This window comes from Acomys russatus, chromosome 29, assembly GCF_903995435.1.
Source record: "Acomys russatus chromosome 29, mAcoRus1.1, whole genome shotgun sequence".
NCBI lineage: Eukaryota > Metazoa > Chordata > Mammalia > Rodentia > Muridae > Acomys > Acomys russatus.
This window is the reverse complement of record NC_067165.1, coordinates 20,602,344-20,618,557: the sequence shown is the minus strand read 5'-3', so window position 1 is coordinate 20,618,557 and position 16,214 is coordinate 20,602,344. Positions and strand designations below refer to the sequence as shown.

The 16,214-nt window shown below is 37.9% G+C and overlaps 1 protein-coding gene across 2 annotated transcripts in view; it reads left to right on the top strand.

Moving 5' to 3' along the window:
• Positions 1 to 16,214, top strand: part of LOC127211972 (protein argonaute-3) — an 86,703-nt gene that overhangs the window by 21,170 nt on the left and 49,319 nt on the right. Inside the window, exons 3-5 of one of the 2 annotated variants that reach the window (XM_051172062.1) lie at positions 181 to 301; positions 6,210 to 6,418; positions 7,609 to 7,745. In XM_051172062.1, the coding sequence (XP_051028019.1) occupies positions 181 to 301; positions 6,210 to 6,418; positions 7,609 to 7,745 (467 nt within the window). Of the gene's footprint in view, positions 1 to 180; positions 302 to 6,209; positions 6,419 to 7,608; positions 7,746 to 16,214 lie in introns of those variants that run through there. The other variant, XM_051172064.1, reaches the window with a different exon arrangement.

Sequence of the window (16,214 nt, the reverse complement as noted above, 5' to 3'; positions counted from 1 at the left end):
TTGCCTGGGAAATATGTGTCATCCTTTGCCAGCCATCAGTCTTTCTGCTATTTTAAGCTATGGTTCTGAAAGCAAATCTTATTTTGAGGTCATTAAACAGTGCCAGGAACTATTTAAACTAATACTTTTGTGTTTCATCTTGCAGAGGATTATGTGAATGTGTTTTTTCCCCTTTCTTAGAGAAGTAGTTGACTCAATGGTTCAGCATTTTAAAGTGACTATATTTGGAGACCGTAGACCAGTTTATGATGGAAAAAGAAGCCTTTACACAGCCAATCCACTTCCTGTGGCGACTACTGGGGTAAGGTGTGAGTCTTTATTATAAAGCCATGCTTGTGCTGTGTTTCCTTTATTAGTTCTTAAATTCACTTACTATTTTATACAATTTACTCATTTATTCTTAATTTATATGAGTGTTTTGGCTACATGTATGTCTGTGCACCATGTTTGTGCAGTGCCTGAGGAGGCCAGAAAAGGCCTTTAGATCCCCTGTGATTGGAGTTAATAGCTACTTGTCTGCAGCCATGTGGGTGCTGAGAACCAAACCTGGGTCCTTTGCAAGAACAAGTGCTCTTAACAACTGAGCCATTTCCTCAGCCCCTATATCTCCCTTTAAATGATCTTACTACCACTTAAATTATAATCTGTATTAATATGATCATTTTTAAGCTTCTGTTGAAATAATTTCAGGTTACAGAAAAGTTTCAAGAACAATGCAGAAAACTCATATACTCTTTACTCAGATTCACTAATGTCCTTAACATTTGCTGCTCTAATTTTAACTTTTTTGTTTTTGCTCTTTCCTTATAGCTGTAGGCATATTGATATAAAGAAATACACATACATGCTTACTTTGCCCTAACCATTCACAATTGGGTTGCATACATTATGTTCATTAATAATACTTTAATATATATTATTGCCTAAGAATAAGGATTAAAAACTACACTGTATTTACCAACTTAATTAAATCTAATACTGACAAAATGCTTTTTTTTAAAAAGTTTATTTATTTATTTATTTATTCACTTTACATCCTGGCTGTAGCCCCATTCCTTCTTAATTCCCCTATTTCTCAGAAAAGGGGAGCCCCACTTCCCATCCACCCCAACTCATCAAATCATATCAGGACTGAAGGCATTCACATCAGGGGGAAGTAATTGAAAAGCTGGCAGGAGAGTCCATGTCAGAGACAGCCCCTGTTCCCCTTACTAGAGGACCCACATGAAGCCTGAGCTGCCTATTAGCTACACCTTTGTAGGGAGCCTAGGTCCAGTCCCTGAGAAGTCCTTGGTTGGTGCCTCAGTCTCAGCAGGCCCTCTGGGCCCTGGTTAGTTGACTCTGTGGGTCTTCTTGTGAAGTTCCTGTCACCTCCAGGAACTTCCTTCCCCCAACTTTTCCATAAGGCTCCCTATGTATTGCCCAATGTTTGTTGTGGATCTCTGCATCTGTTTTGAGCTGCTAGGTGGAGCCTCTCAGAGGACAACTCTGCTTGCCTCCTGTCTGCAAGCATAGCAGAGTAGAGTATCATTAATAGTGACAGGGTCTCTCTGTGTAGCCCTGGCTGTCCTGGACTTGCTTTGTAGACCAGACTAGCCTCAGACTCACAGAGATCCGCCTCCCCCATGCTGGGATCACAGGCATGGGCCACCAATTGACAATGGATATTCTAGTTTTGCCCGTTGTTTTAAATATGTTTTAGTGTCTTCCCTCCTTTGATAAAGAAGCTAGTCTAGGATCGTGCTAATAGGCATCGCATGCCTTTAGTCTTTATTGTGGAACAATTCTCTAGCCCTTTTTCTTTTATTTTATGATGTAAATATGATTAAACATCATAGGTAAGTTATTTTTCAGACTGACCCTGAGGTATATTTGTCATCTCCTTCCCCTAGGTTATGTTTTTGGTTTGTCTTTCTTTCTTCTTTTTTTGTTTTTGTTTTTTGTTTTTGGATTTGGTTTTGGTTTTTCAAGACAAGATTTTTGTGTAGCCTTGGCTTTCCTAGACTCCCTTTGTAGGCTAGGCTGTCCTCAAACTTAGAGCCTGCTCTACTTCCCTGAGTGCTACAACTAAAGGTGTACACCATGCCCAGCTCCCCAGGTTATGTTTTGTTTATATATTTTTGTCTAGAAGATTACAGAAATGTTCTCCATCTATTACTGCATGTAATTACTGTACTCAGAGGTACATAGTATATATTTGTTTTATTAATGCTGATGTTAACTTTAACTACTTGATTGAATTCTGCCAGTTTTTCCTACCAAGATCTTCTTTTTCTCCTTGTAGTTATCTTAAGGGGCAATGTTGGGGTTTCCTTGTTTTGTTTTTTGTTTTTGTTGTTTTTACTTGTAAAATACAAATAACATCTTAGTCATTTTAAAAGTACAAGTCAGTACTGTCAAGTACCTTTACGATGTTATATATAATCATTAACACAATCCACTCCAGAACTGTCTTCATCTTGTTAAATTGAAACTCTGCACCTACTAAACCCTTGGCATCCAGCATTCTCCTTTCTGTGTCTGAATTTGGCATCACTAGGTACATAAGTAAGTAATAAATGAAGCATTTATCCTTTGTGGCTTGCTTATTTCACTTAGCCTTATGTCTTCAAATTATATCCATATTGTAGCATACGTTAGAATTTCATTTTCAAGGCTGAGTAATAAATCTGTTACGGGCTGGAGAGATGGCTCAGTGGTTAAGAGTACTGCCTGCTCTTCCAAAGGACCCGGGTTCAATTCCCAGCAACCACATGGCAGCTCACAACTATCTGTAACTCCAAAGCTCTGACACCCTCACACCAATGCACATAAATTTAAATTAAATTTAAAAAGTTTAAAAAAAGATTAAAAAAAAATAAATCTGTTACATTTATACAACACATTTTGTTTACCTAGTTTTCTGTTGATAGACACCATTCAGGTCTCATTGTATAACCCAGGGCTGACCTTTGGCCTTTTATAGTACAAGGCTAGCATATTAAAATCCTCTTGCCTTTGCTTTCTGTGGAGCTGGGATTATAAGTCTGTACATCCAGGCCCAGTTTCATTTTGGTTTGGATTTTCTCCAACGTAGTGATATTGAACTTATTTTTATATGTTCATTGGTCATTTTTATGTTCATCAACAAGTCCATTCAAGGCTGAGTGTGGTGGCTCATGCCTTTGATCCCAGCACTCAGGAGGAGAGGCAGGTGGATCACTGAGAGGCCAGCCTGGCCAACAAAGAGAATCCCAGCACAGCCAGGGCCATTACACAGAAAACCCCTGTCTCAAAAAACAAACAAACAAAAAGTTCATTCATGTATTTTGTTCTTTTTGTTTGTTTGTTTGTTTTTGGTCTTGTTTTGTTTTGTTTTTCGAGACAGGTCTTCTTTGTAGCCTTGGCTGTCCTGAACCAGGCTGGCCTTGAGCTCACGGCGATCCACCTGCCTCTGCCTCCCAAGTACTGGGATGAAAGGCCTGCGCCACCACGCCTGGCTACTTTGTTCAATTTTTTTTTTAAGATTTATTTATTTATTATGTATACAGCATTCTGCCTGCATGTGGGCCTGCCTGCCAGCAGAGGACGCCAGATCTCATTATAAATGGCTGTGAGCCACCATGTGGTTGCTGGGAATTGAACTCAGGACCTTTGGAAGAGAAGCCAGTGCTCTTAACCGCTGAGCCATCTCTTCAGCCCCTATTTTGTTCAGTTTTTAAATTGGGTTTTTATTTTTGCAGTTAATGAGTTATAGGAGTTTTGAAAAATATTTAATAACTCCTTTTCATATATATACTTTACAAAGATATTTTTTGGTATTTCATAGACTGTCTTTCCCCATCAGTTGTGCCCTTTGATGCACAGGTTTTTGGGGATTTTTATTATTTTGTTGTTTTTGTTTGTTTGTTTTGTTTTGTTGGTTTTTCCAGATAGGGTCTCTCTGTGTAGCCTCGGCTGTCCTAGACTCACTTTGTAGACCAGGCTGGCCTCGAACTCACAGCAATCCACTTACCTCTGCCTCCCAAGTGCTGGGATTAAATACATGCACCACCATGCCCAGCTGATGCACAGTTTTTAGTTTTGATGCAAAAAATAACTTTTAAGGACTCATATAGTATACCAAGCTGGACTCCAACTCAGAGATCTGCCTGCCTCTGCTTCCTGAGTTCTGGCATTACAAGCATGGATCACTATGTCTGCCTCATACTTGTTCATCTTGAACTTTTTTTTTTTCAATACAGGGTCTCTCTGTGTAGCCTTGCCTGTCCTGGACTAGCTTTGTAAACCAGGCTGGCCTCAAACTCACAGCGATCCACCTGCCTCTGCCTCCCGAGTGCTGGGATTAAAGGCGTGCGCCACCACGCCCGGCTCATCTTGAACTTTTGAGTCAAGTGATTCCTGAGCCTCAGCCTCTCATATAGCTGAGGTGACACCCTGATGATTTTGAATTCTAGAATGCTCCCCAATGTCACCCCCAAAATACACTGGCATTGCTTCTCCCTTTATTTCTTCCAGTCTATTCCCTCCATTGCTTGGAAATTAACCAGTTTCTTGGTTTCTGGTTCATGCTTTCTGTGTGTGTGTGTGTGTGTGTGTCCGTGTGTGTGTGTGTGTGTGTTGCAAAATCAAGCAGGTTCATGAGTATTCTCTCTCTTTCTCCTCTCTCTCTCTTTCTTTCTCTCTCTCTCTCTCTCTCTCTCTTTGGTTTTTCAAGACAGGGTTTCTCTGTGTAACCTTGGTTGTCCTGGACTTGCTTTGTAGAGCAGGCTGGCCTTGAACTCACAACAATCCACTTGCCTCTGCCTCTGCCTCTGCCTCCCAAGTGCTAGGATTAAAAGCATGAGCCACCATGCCTGGCCTCATGAGTATGTTCTCATTTTTCCCTTCCTATACAAAAGATGTCTTTTATATTGTTTTTTTTAAAATAATATAACTGAGAAATGATCATATAACAGTTTCAAAAGATCTTCATTCTTTTTTTTAATAGCTGCCTAAATGTTAGTATATTTAAGTAGTTTCCAGCATTTTAGAATGATGACTATAACTGCCATGAATAAACTATGTATTCAAAATTTTTTATTATTTATTTACTTTACTTTCACAGATTCCCCTCCCTCTTTTCCTCCCAGTTCCTTTCTCTCATCTCACCACCCTTCCTCTCTGTAAAAGTATCTTTTATTCTCTGGATTCAGGAGTCATCTCCAAGGCTTATTGCCTCTGTCTACTAATCTAGGCCTAATCCTGGAAGCTTCTAGTCTTTGTGCAATATTATCTAGGCCTAGAATGTTTTCAGCCTCTGAGACTTACTGAGGAATAAGATCACGCTTTCTAGCTCTTTCTGAACTCTGGCTGGCTGGTTCAACTCAGCTGTTCTGACTCAAACTACTCCCCAAGCTGACTTAATTCGAACAGGCTTCTCTCACCTTCTGACTGAATTGCTCTGCTTGGCATCAAACTAACTCTAGCAATCAGTTCTAATCTTCTGGCTCATTGTCATTCTCTGGGTCATCTGTCTTCAGCTGTGTCTAGCTGGTTCCCTCTGTAAGCTGCCTGTAAAACTCTCCCAGTACAACTTCCCCACTCTCCACCCTCCGTGCTGCTCTCCTAAGTCGCTTCTCTTTCCTCTCTGTTCTTGTGCAAGTTGGGCACATCCTATTCTGACTCACTCTGTCAAATCTTTCTCTGATTCATCATTTTGTCTGCATCGCAAGACAAGACTTTCAAACATGGGTTCGTCCTTCTATAAACTAACTTTATAGTCATTATTTGGGATTAAAGGTGTGTGCTAAGGGTGTGCTTTTATTCCAGCCAGAGAAGCCATGTTGCTGATTAAAATTTTCTACACTTCCCTTTCTCCTCAGAGAAGGGGAGGCCTCCTATGAATATCAATCAGCCTTGACAATTGTATTTATTTATTTAATTTATTTATTTATTATGTATACAGTATTCTGCCTGCATGTACACTTGCAGGCCAGAAGGGGGCACCAGATCTCATTATAGATGGTTGTGAGCCACCATGTAGTTGCTGGGAATTGAACTCAGGACCTCTGTAAGAGCAGCTAGTGCTCTTAACCTCTGAGCTGCCTCTCCAGCCTGACAATTTTATTCTCTTAATTTGACATTAAGATTTTTAAAATTTTTGCCTGTTGTCTTTTTATAAATTAAATTTTATATAATTACATTTTTCTTTTTCAACATTTTTCACTTGGATCTTGTCCCATCAACAGGTAGATTTAGATGTTACGTTACCTGGGGAAGGTGGAAAAGATCGACCTTTCAAGGTGTCAGTCAAGTTTGTATCTCGAGTGAGTTGGCACCTACTACATGAAGTACTGACAGGACGGACTTTGCCTGAGCCACTGGAATTAGACAAGCCAATCAGCACTAACCCGGTCCATGCCGTTGATGTGGTTCTCCGACATCTGCCCTCCATGAAGTGAGTGGTTCTGGCTGTCTTCCTCTTTACATCTTTAAATATGAAGGGTTTTTTCCTAAGCGTGAGTAGTATAGGCCTTCCATGGCTAACTTTTATATGCTGTGTGCTTTTCATTATACAATAGCAGCTTGAGAAATACGTATATGTGTACACACACACACACACACACACACACACACACACACACTTTAGTTAATCTAATGAGTTATTTTACAGAGAAGTTCCTAGCCCTTTTCCAAATATTTATTTATTTATTATTACGTATTTAGTGCTCTGCCTGCACATACACCTACAGGGCAGAAGAGGGCATCAGATCAGATTGCATTATACATGGTTGTGAGCCACCATGTGATTGCTCAGAATTGAACTCAGGACCTCTGGAAGAGCATTCAGTGCCCTTAATCTCTGAGCCATCTCTCTAGCCCCCTAACCCTCTTTCTTAGGACCTATAAGTCTTAAGTAACATTTTCAGATACACTATGAACTTAAGTCACCTGCTTTAAAAGTGATTTCATGTTTTATATAATAGTGTCAGATTGTGTTGAAATTGCTACTCTTGGGCTGGAGATAGAGTTCAGGGTTGGAGTATTTGCCCAGCATACTTGGAGTCCTGCGTTCAGACTCTTGTATGGGAAGAAAGGAGAGAAGGATACTGTTTTTTAAAATTAAAAAAGCAGTTTATATTTCTGGATTTAAATATGTCAACTATATATCTTTGAAATAATTAGTATGGCTATCTTAAAACATATTTGTAGATAACTTACTCTTTAACATTTTAAAGTTGCAATGTTCTTAACTTATTTTTAAGGAAGTATTTTAAGGGATAAATGAGGTAGCACACACCTTTAATCCCAGCACTTGGGAAGCAGAGCCAGGTGGATCACTGTGAGTTCGAGATCAGCCTGTATTACATTGAGTTCTAGGCTGCACAGTGAGACTCTGTCTTAATAGTGATAATATTAAGTGAAATATATTGCTTCATAAGCTAACAGATTATGAAAATAGAGAATTTTAAAGAAAAGATGGTGATGAGTTTCTTCATTTAGAATAGCTTTTTGCTTTCATGTGTATTTGTAATTATAAGTATCATTATAATAACTAATTGTTTTTGCTTTAATGTCCCCTGTCCTGCAGATTTAAGTATTAGTATTAGAAGGAAAGGATTGAACATGCCATTTTAATTTTTGTAGATATACGCCTGTGGGGCGTTCCTTTTTCTCAGCTCCAGAAGGATATGACCACCCTCTGGGAGGGGGCAGGGAAGTATGGTTTGGATTCCATCAATCTGTTCGGCCTGCCATGTGGAAAATGATGCTAAATATTGATGGTAAGGGAGCTAAAACCATATTCTGAATTGGGTAGTCGATTTCTATATGGCATGTATGTACACCTTTATTTATATAGTTATATGTACTAGTGTCTTAGAGTAATACTTGGATATATATACATATATGACATATTTGTGTATGACATATATATGACAACCTAATAAAACCTTAATGTATTTTTATTATATTTCATTTATAATTTCTTTATGCAGAACCTGTCTTGAGAATGCTACTAAATTTAAAGCAGGCACATGAAAATGCATAAAATCCCTGGTGTGATCATTTCAGAATTTTGTCTTAAAAATAATTCACTTTTATTCTCTTCACTCTTAAGTCAGCATTTCATTATAAAATTCATATCCTTAAGAGAACTATGTTGGTCATAGTGACCATTACCAGGCACTTCTGTTGTGCTTAATATGTTACTAACTGCATTCTCATTTTTAGCTGCTTTTCTGCAAATATTTTCAACCTTTTATATAAGTAGAGAGAATCACATGTTGAACTGCCATATGTATGTATCCATTATTCATTTTGTCGAGATTTTTCTATCTGTTAATCTATCTATATTTCTTTCTCGCTACAAATGTTTTAAGTCACATTCTATGACAGCATGCTATCTTGTCATTCTACATACAACACTGAAAATTGTGATATTTTTTAAATTTTTTAAATTTTTTGCTTTGTTTGTTCAAGACAGGGTTTCTCTGTGTAGCCTTGGCTGTCCTGGACTCACTTTGTAGACCAGGCTGGCCTTGAACTCACTGAGATCCGCCTGCCTCTGCCTCCCGAGTGCTGGGATTAAAGGCATGTGCCACCACCACCACCCAGCAATTGTGATTTTTTAAAAAAATTCATTAGCAATGTAATTATTTTAATATAAGAAAATTCAAAAGAAAAAATTGGTATTTCCTAATTCCCAGCCCAGGACCAAATTTCCCTGATGGTCCCAAATATGTCTTTTTTGTTTGTTTGTTTAATTGATTCAAATCAGAATTTAAAGATGATTTATGCATCACTTTCCTTCCCCTACCTTTCTCTTCTTTTTTTTTTTTTTGTTTGTTTTTTGTTTTGTTTTGTTTTAATTTTATTGACTACTTACTGAGACTGTATTGTAGAGTGTCCCTAAATCTGTTCTTTGCTTTTTTTTTTTTTATGACTGGTTTCTCTATCCCCTGTATTTTCTGAAGACTGCATTATCCCTGGAAGTTTAATTCACTTTGGGTAGAAAATATAACTGTTTTATGTTGTGTGCTGCTTGGAGACATAGTGGTAGGGAGTCCTAACTGTGCTGCAACAATGAATCCATAGAAGAAACTGTCAGTGGGCTCAGAGGTCTCTCCTCTATAAATCCCAGTCAGACTTGGTCACTGATGCTGTATTTGCTGCTCATTGCTCCCAGGCTGTTTACTTCACTAGGGATGACCAACTGGCGACTTTTCTCATTCTCTTCTTTTTGGAATGGATGGAATTCTATGGCACAGTGTCCAGTTGATAGTTCACTGATGCTTCTCTTGCTTCCTGGCACAGCAATAAGCTCCAGGTTCATCGTATGTCTTGCTTACTATCTTGCATTTGCCATCCCTGCACAGATCCCTGCATAGACCCCTGCATCTTTACAGATCAGGCCATACTTCCCTTATTTTTCACTAGCAATTTTGCCATTGTAGAAATAATGAGAGACAATTTTTAACCAGTTACCCTTATATGTATATTAGGGATATTTTTAATTACTTGCTATCTCCAAATATTATTTTACATATATTTAATGTATGTGTAAGAAGAAATTACTGGCGATGAGACTGATAAGTTAAGGGCAAATGTATTTATAATTTTGAAGCTGGGCAGTGCTGGTGCACACCTTTAATCCTAGTACTCAGGAGGCAGAGGCAGGTGGATCTCTTGAGTTTGAGGCCAGCCTGGCCTACAGAGTGAGTTCCAAGCCAGCCTGGTCTACACAGAGAAACCCTATCTTAAAAACAAACAAACAAACAAAAAAGACCAATATTTTTAGACTTCTCTTTATAAAGATTATAAATGCTTTTTACTGATCAGAATACTTGTTTCCTTATATGTGTGCCATCAAACTCTTAGACTTTTGCCAATTAAATTTGCTGTTTTAAGTGGTTTGTGGTTGTTTTATTTGTCTTGTATTTTTGGAAACAGGCTCTTATGTGTTGCTCAGCCTAGCCTAAACCTCACTGTGTGGTCCAAGCTGCCCTTATACTCCAGTCTCAGCCATCTAGCTGTAGATTTTTAGGCATGAATTACTTACTGTGCCTGGCTCAAAACAAAGCAAACAGTTCGTTACTAATGTAAGGACCACTTGTGATTCATTCTTTTTACTGAGAATGGAGCCAGGGCCTTGATATGGCCAGCCATACACCTTAATAAGCTGTTGGTTTATGTATTTTGGGTTTTTTCTTTATTTTTAAATATATTTTGTGTTTGAGAATTTCATGCATGTATAAAATGTATTTTGACTGTATACCTTACTTCATACTTTGGATTCACCTGGTTCTTAATTCCCGTCCCCTCTCCATGCACCTTTTTAATAACTTCCTGTTTTCAGTTAGTTCTGCCATAGTGTGCAAGAGCATAAGGCCATTCACTGGAGCCACGCATGCCCCCAGTGAAAAATTACTCTTCCTCCTCCAGCAGCCTTCAACTGCCTCAACTATGGCTAGGCTTCGTTTTGTGACTGACTTGGTCTTGTAGAAGTAACCACAGTTGCTGTGAGTGCCAGGCCATGTCCGGAAGTCAGCATTTCACAGTACTCCTCCCATGCTCCAGCTCATACAATCCCTTCTGCCCGCTCTTCTGATGGTCCCTGAGCTTTGGGCTGGGGGAATTGATGTAAATGTCTCTTTCAGGGTGAGCACTGACTCTCATATTCTTAGCACTTGGCCAGTTATGAGTCTTTGCCTTCTTTTGCTGCCTACTGCTGAAAAAAGCTTTCTTTCTTTTTTTGTTTTTTGTTTTTGTTTGGTTGGTTGGTTTTTGGTTTTGCGAGACAAGGTTTCTCTGTGTAGCCTTGGCTGTCCTGGACTCTCTTTGTAGACCAGGCTGGCCTCGAATTCACAGTGATCCGCCTGCTTCTGCCTCCCCAGTGCTGGGATTAAAGGCATGCGCCACCACACCCTGCAAAAAAATCTTTTCTTGATCAAAGTTCATAATTAAATTGTTATTTCTCTTTTCTTCTTCTTCTTCTTCTTCTTCTTCTTCTTCTTCTTCTTCTTCTTCTTCTTCTTCTTCTTCTTCTTTTTTTAAGTTTTTTTTTCTTAGTTTTTCGAGACAGGGTTTCTCTGTATAGCTTTGGCTGTCTTGGACTTGCTTTTTAGGCCAGGCTACTGGCCTTGAACTCACAGAGATACACCTGCCTCTGCCTACTGAGTGTCCAGCTGATTTCTATTTTCATACACAGACGCTTGCTTGTTGGCACACACACACACACACACACTGATCACTTACTTATGACTTGTAGTGTGTGATAAAGCTACTATCATGTTTTCAAGACCATTCTTACTTGTTTTATGATATAGCCTTTAGAAATACTGTGTCTACATCTACTGTGTAGGAAGACAGGCTATTTTTACTAAGGTCTCATTATCTTATCAATTAAATTAGGACAAATTGGCTTCTGTGATATGTTGAATCTTGCTTTGAATCTAAAAACATACTATATTTCTATTTTGTTGCTTCAGAAAAGTTTTTAGGCTTTCCTCACATACAGCTTACTTATTCTTGGTGTTCCTGGGTAGTTTCTGCATTTTGTTGCTTTTAAATGGGTTTAACATTTAATGGTGCTTGTTTAATATTTAATATAACTGGTTCTTATAAATATGAAGGCTTTTTAGTGTCTATATGGAATTTTATTTTTATTATTTTTTTACATATACATTTTTTTTATTACACATACACATTTAATACTATATGGAACTTTTTAATCTTTCCGCTTATTGAATTTCAAGTGAACTTCTTTTTTAACTTTTCTATGTTTCAGTCATATGTTCTACACATAGTAACAGAATTACCCCTATTTTTTTCTTATTATATTATGTTGACTAATTTCGAATGATTAGTAGCAAACAAAGCAATAATTATACTCTTTTTATTCTTCATTTTAGGAGAAATGTTTCCACTGTTTCTCTAATAAGTATTATGCACATATGCATGTTTTATTATTGTTGTTAGGAACATTTTTTCTGTTACTGTTAAGGAGCATTGTCCTATTTCATAAGCACTTTCATCAAAGATAGATGTCAAGGGCTGAGAGATGGCTCATTGGTTAGGAGCACGTATTTGTTCTTCAACAGACTGTTGTCCCACTTACAGGGGCTTACAGCCACTTATAGCTTCATCTCCAGGGAATCTCACACACACACACACACACACACACACACACACACACACTCATAAATACACATGTGCACACAGAATATATATGTTAGATTTTGCCTTCTTAGTGTTGATAGAGGAGCTGATGACAGCAGTTCTCTTTTTACAAACATTAAAACATTCCTAGTTTTTTTTTTTTTAATGTAACACTGGATTCTGTTTACTAATATTTTACTTTTTTAGTAATTTATTTAATTTTATATGCATTGGTGTGAGGGTGTCAGATCACCTGGAACCGGAGTTACAGACAGCTGTGAGCCGCCATGTGGTTACTGGGAATTGAACCTGGGTCCTTCGGAAGAGCAGACAGTGCTCTTAACCACTGAGCCATCTCTCCAGCTCTAATGCTTTACTTTTTAAATTAAAATACCCAAGTAAAAAATAAATTAATTAATTAAATAAAATACCCAAGTAAGATTAAGGTGGCTTCTCTTCCTATACAAGTCTTTTTCAAGTTCTCATGTTAACATTATATTTCATTTAAAGTTTTTAAATGTTTTCTAAGATTTGCAACTTTTTTTCTTTTTTTGGTTTTTGGTTTTCAAGACAGGGTTTCTCTGTGTAGCCTTGGCTGTCCTGGATTCCCTTGTAGACCAGGCTGGCCTCAAACTCACATCAGTTCACCTGCCTCTGCCGCCCTCCCGAGTGCTAGGATTAAAGGCGTACGCCACCATGCCTGCTTATGTTTTGTTTTTGTGTATTCCTGCATTGTCGTTTTTCCTATTGATTACTTGCTAGTAGTTTAGTCAGCTGATTTTTTAAAAATTTATATTTATTTATTTATTTATTTATTATTTTAAGTGTATGGGTTTTTTTTTTTTTAACCTGAATGCATGTCTGTGTTCCACCTGGAGGGTGGAGGACTGGAGTGACAGATAGTTATGAACCCCCACATGGGGTGTGGGAATCAAACCTGGGACTTATGCAAGAGCCTCCAGTGCTCTTAATCACTGAGACATCTTTCCAGAAGCTCTTATTTTTTTCCCCAGCAGAAGAGCTTATGTTTGTTTGGTTGGTTTGTTTTTCAAGACAGGGTTTCTCTGTATAATAGCCCTGGCTGTCCTGGAACTCACTTTGTAGACTTGGCTGGCCTCGAACTCACAGCGATCCATTTGTTTATTTTGGTTCTTCTAGTTTGCTTTCTGTAATTTCTCTTTCATCCTGTGAGGTTTTTCTTCTTCAATTAGTAAATTTAAATTTTCTCTTTTTTAAATTAGTAACTTTTATTTTTTTCTCATTAGTAAAAATATTCAAAAACTGAATTTTCATCTGATCACTGAGCCTCTGCACAGCCTCTGAATCATAGTGTTTTCATTACATAATTTTATAGGAACTGCAGTCTTCATTTGTATTACCCATAATTCATATTGTTAGAGACTTTTAAATTTTTTATTAATGTTTTTATTTATTCTTTCAGGGGTCTTCTTAACTTTTAAATTAAGATCTAGCTGTTTTCTCATTTTGCTATAAAGTTCTAGTTTCAATATGATGTTAATTAGAGAATATGGCAAGTCTTTCTTGTATTTTACAGTTTTAAGACTCAGTCCTCCAGTTTGTTTGTTTGTTTTTTTCCAGACAGGGTTTCTCTGTGCCTGGCCTATAACTCAATCTGTAGATCAGGCTAGTCTGGCCTCAGACTCACAGGGATCTGCCTGCCTTTGCCTCCCAAGTACTGGGATCAAAGGTGTTCACCATCATCACCCAGCAATCCTCAGTTCTTTAAAAAAAAATTCAAATGCTTATTTTTATATTTTATGTGTGTGCATATGTATGTGTCTGTAAGAGCATACATGTAGAAATGAGAATCTCCTCCCCCGACCCTTTTTTAAAATTTGAGACACTGTCCACTATGTAGCCCTGGCTCTCCTAGAACTTCCTATGTAGACCAGGCTGCTCTTGAACTCACAGAAATCCACCTGTCTCTGCCTCCCTCCCAAGTGCTGGAATTAGAGGTGTGTGCCATTATGCCTGTCCTGTCCTCTTTCTCCATATGTAAGTCCTGGAGATTGAACTCAACAATCTTGTCAACCTTTTTTTTTTTTTTAATGAAAATAACTTTTTGAAACAGAGTCTTAATAAATTGTCCAGGATGACTTCAACTCTCTGATCCTCAGCCTCCATAACAGATTACATTACTGGTGTTGGGGAGGAAGACAGGGTATTGCTGCACTGCCAGGCCTGTATTGATCTCCTGGGCTCAAGTGAGCCTCCTCCTTTGTACTGCCATCAAGCTGGGAGTACAGGTGCATGCCAACAACACCTGCCTTTTGGTTCTCTGTGTAAAATTTGTTATAAATAAATAAATAAATAAATGTTACGTAGGTTTTGTAGCCTACCTAATAACTGCTTAGTATTTCTGATACTTTAATAAGTACTTAAAAATAAAGTATACTTATTTGTTAGGATAAAATTAAATTAGTATCCATCAGAACTACCTTTTTAATTATGTTGTCACTTGTTTTCTTGCCTCCTTACCTTTGTTATCTCAAACTAGGAGAACTAAAATTTTAATTTCCTGTTATTAATGTGTTTATCTTTTTATGTCCAATAATTTCTGCTTTCAGAATGCTGTGACTATATTGATTAGTGTGACTTTATTTTTATATCTTTTGGGAAAGTCTGACATTCCTTTATTAAAGTGTTACTATCCAGGCAAGCAGTTATAGATAGATTTACTTTCTCTGTGTGATAGTCCTGGCTATCCTGGACTCACTTTTGTAGAGCAGGCTGGCCTCGAACTCACATAATGTGCATGCCCAGTCCCAAAGAGGCCAGAAGAGGGCATCAGATCCCATGGGACTGGGTGTTGTGAGCCACCATGTGGGTCCTCTGCAAGAGCAGTTAGTTCTCCTAAATGCTGAGCCATCTCTCCAGCCCCATATGTTATAGAATGGTTTTACATTGTAATCAGTAGTGCTTGTTTTGTTGTTACTTTGTTTTTTTGGTTGGATTTTTTTCTGTTTAGTAGATAAACTGAGCCAAATTGATAGAAGTTCTTGATTTATCAAATTATGTCATTTCCCCATAGCCATTTCAATTAAAAAAATTTTTTTATTTTTTATTTTTACATATACATTTATAATATTACACATATAAACAATAAACTACCTATAGCAAGAAGAACCATGACTCAATCAGGAATTATATAAACGTTACCGGCCCCAATTTGCCGAGGTTTTTTAGGCTTTTAACCTTGAATCATGCTTATTATATATGTGGTACAATTGCTGAGTTCATTCTGCTTCTTATATTTTCTCTTACTTATTTGTACATAATAGTCTTGCAGTCTTAAAGCATATAATAGCTGTGTTCTGTTCCGTCTCCTATGTGAACATTCGTTTGCATTGTATGTCTGCCATTGACATGTTAGTGCAAGCACCCCTGGAGTTTGGCCTGTCGCTTGTTGATTTCAGTTCATCCTCAAGTTGTTTCTTCCAGAAGGGTTTGTCTGAGTGAGATTTGAGTTTGTGCATATTATAGATAGTTTTATTCCTAAGAAGTGCTCAGCCAGATACAGAACTGACTGCCTGTGGTATTACACACCTTTAATCCTAGCACTCAAGAGGCTGGGGCAGGAGGATTACTGAAAATTCTAGAGTGGCCTGAGTTACAGAATGAGTTCTAAACAAGCCTGCACAGCCTCGTGAGCCCTTGTCTTAAAAGAGTTAACGAAAATGAACTCAGTGTGCTTCTTACTGTACCTTTTGTGGTATTGTTTATTATATTGATTAGTTAGATCTGCCTTAAGGTTTTTGTTTGTTTGTTTGTTTTTCTGGGTTTTTTTTTAAGATTTTATTTATTTATTTATTATGTATACAATGTTCTGCCTGCATGTTACCTACACTACACACTACAAGAGGGCACTAGGTCTTATTATAGATGGTTGTGAGCCACCATGTAGTTGCTGGGAATTGAACTCAGGACCTTTGGAAGCACAGTCAGTGCTCTTAACCTCTGAGCCATCTCTCCAGCCTTGGTTTTTTCTGTTGTTGTTGTTATTGTTGTTGTTTTTAATGTCTTACTTTGTGTGTTTATTGATGTGTCTGTGTAAGTCCATGACTTGGCACATG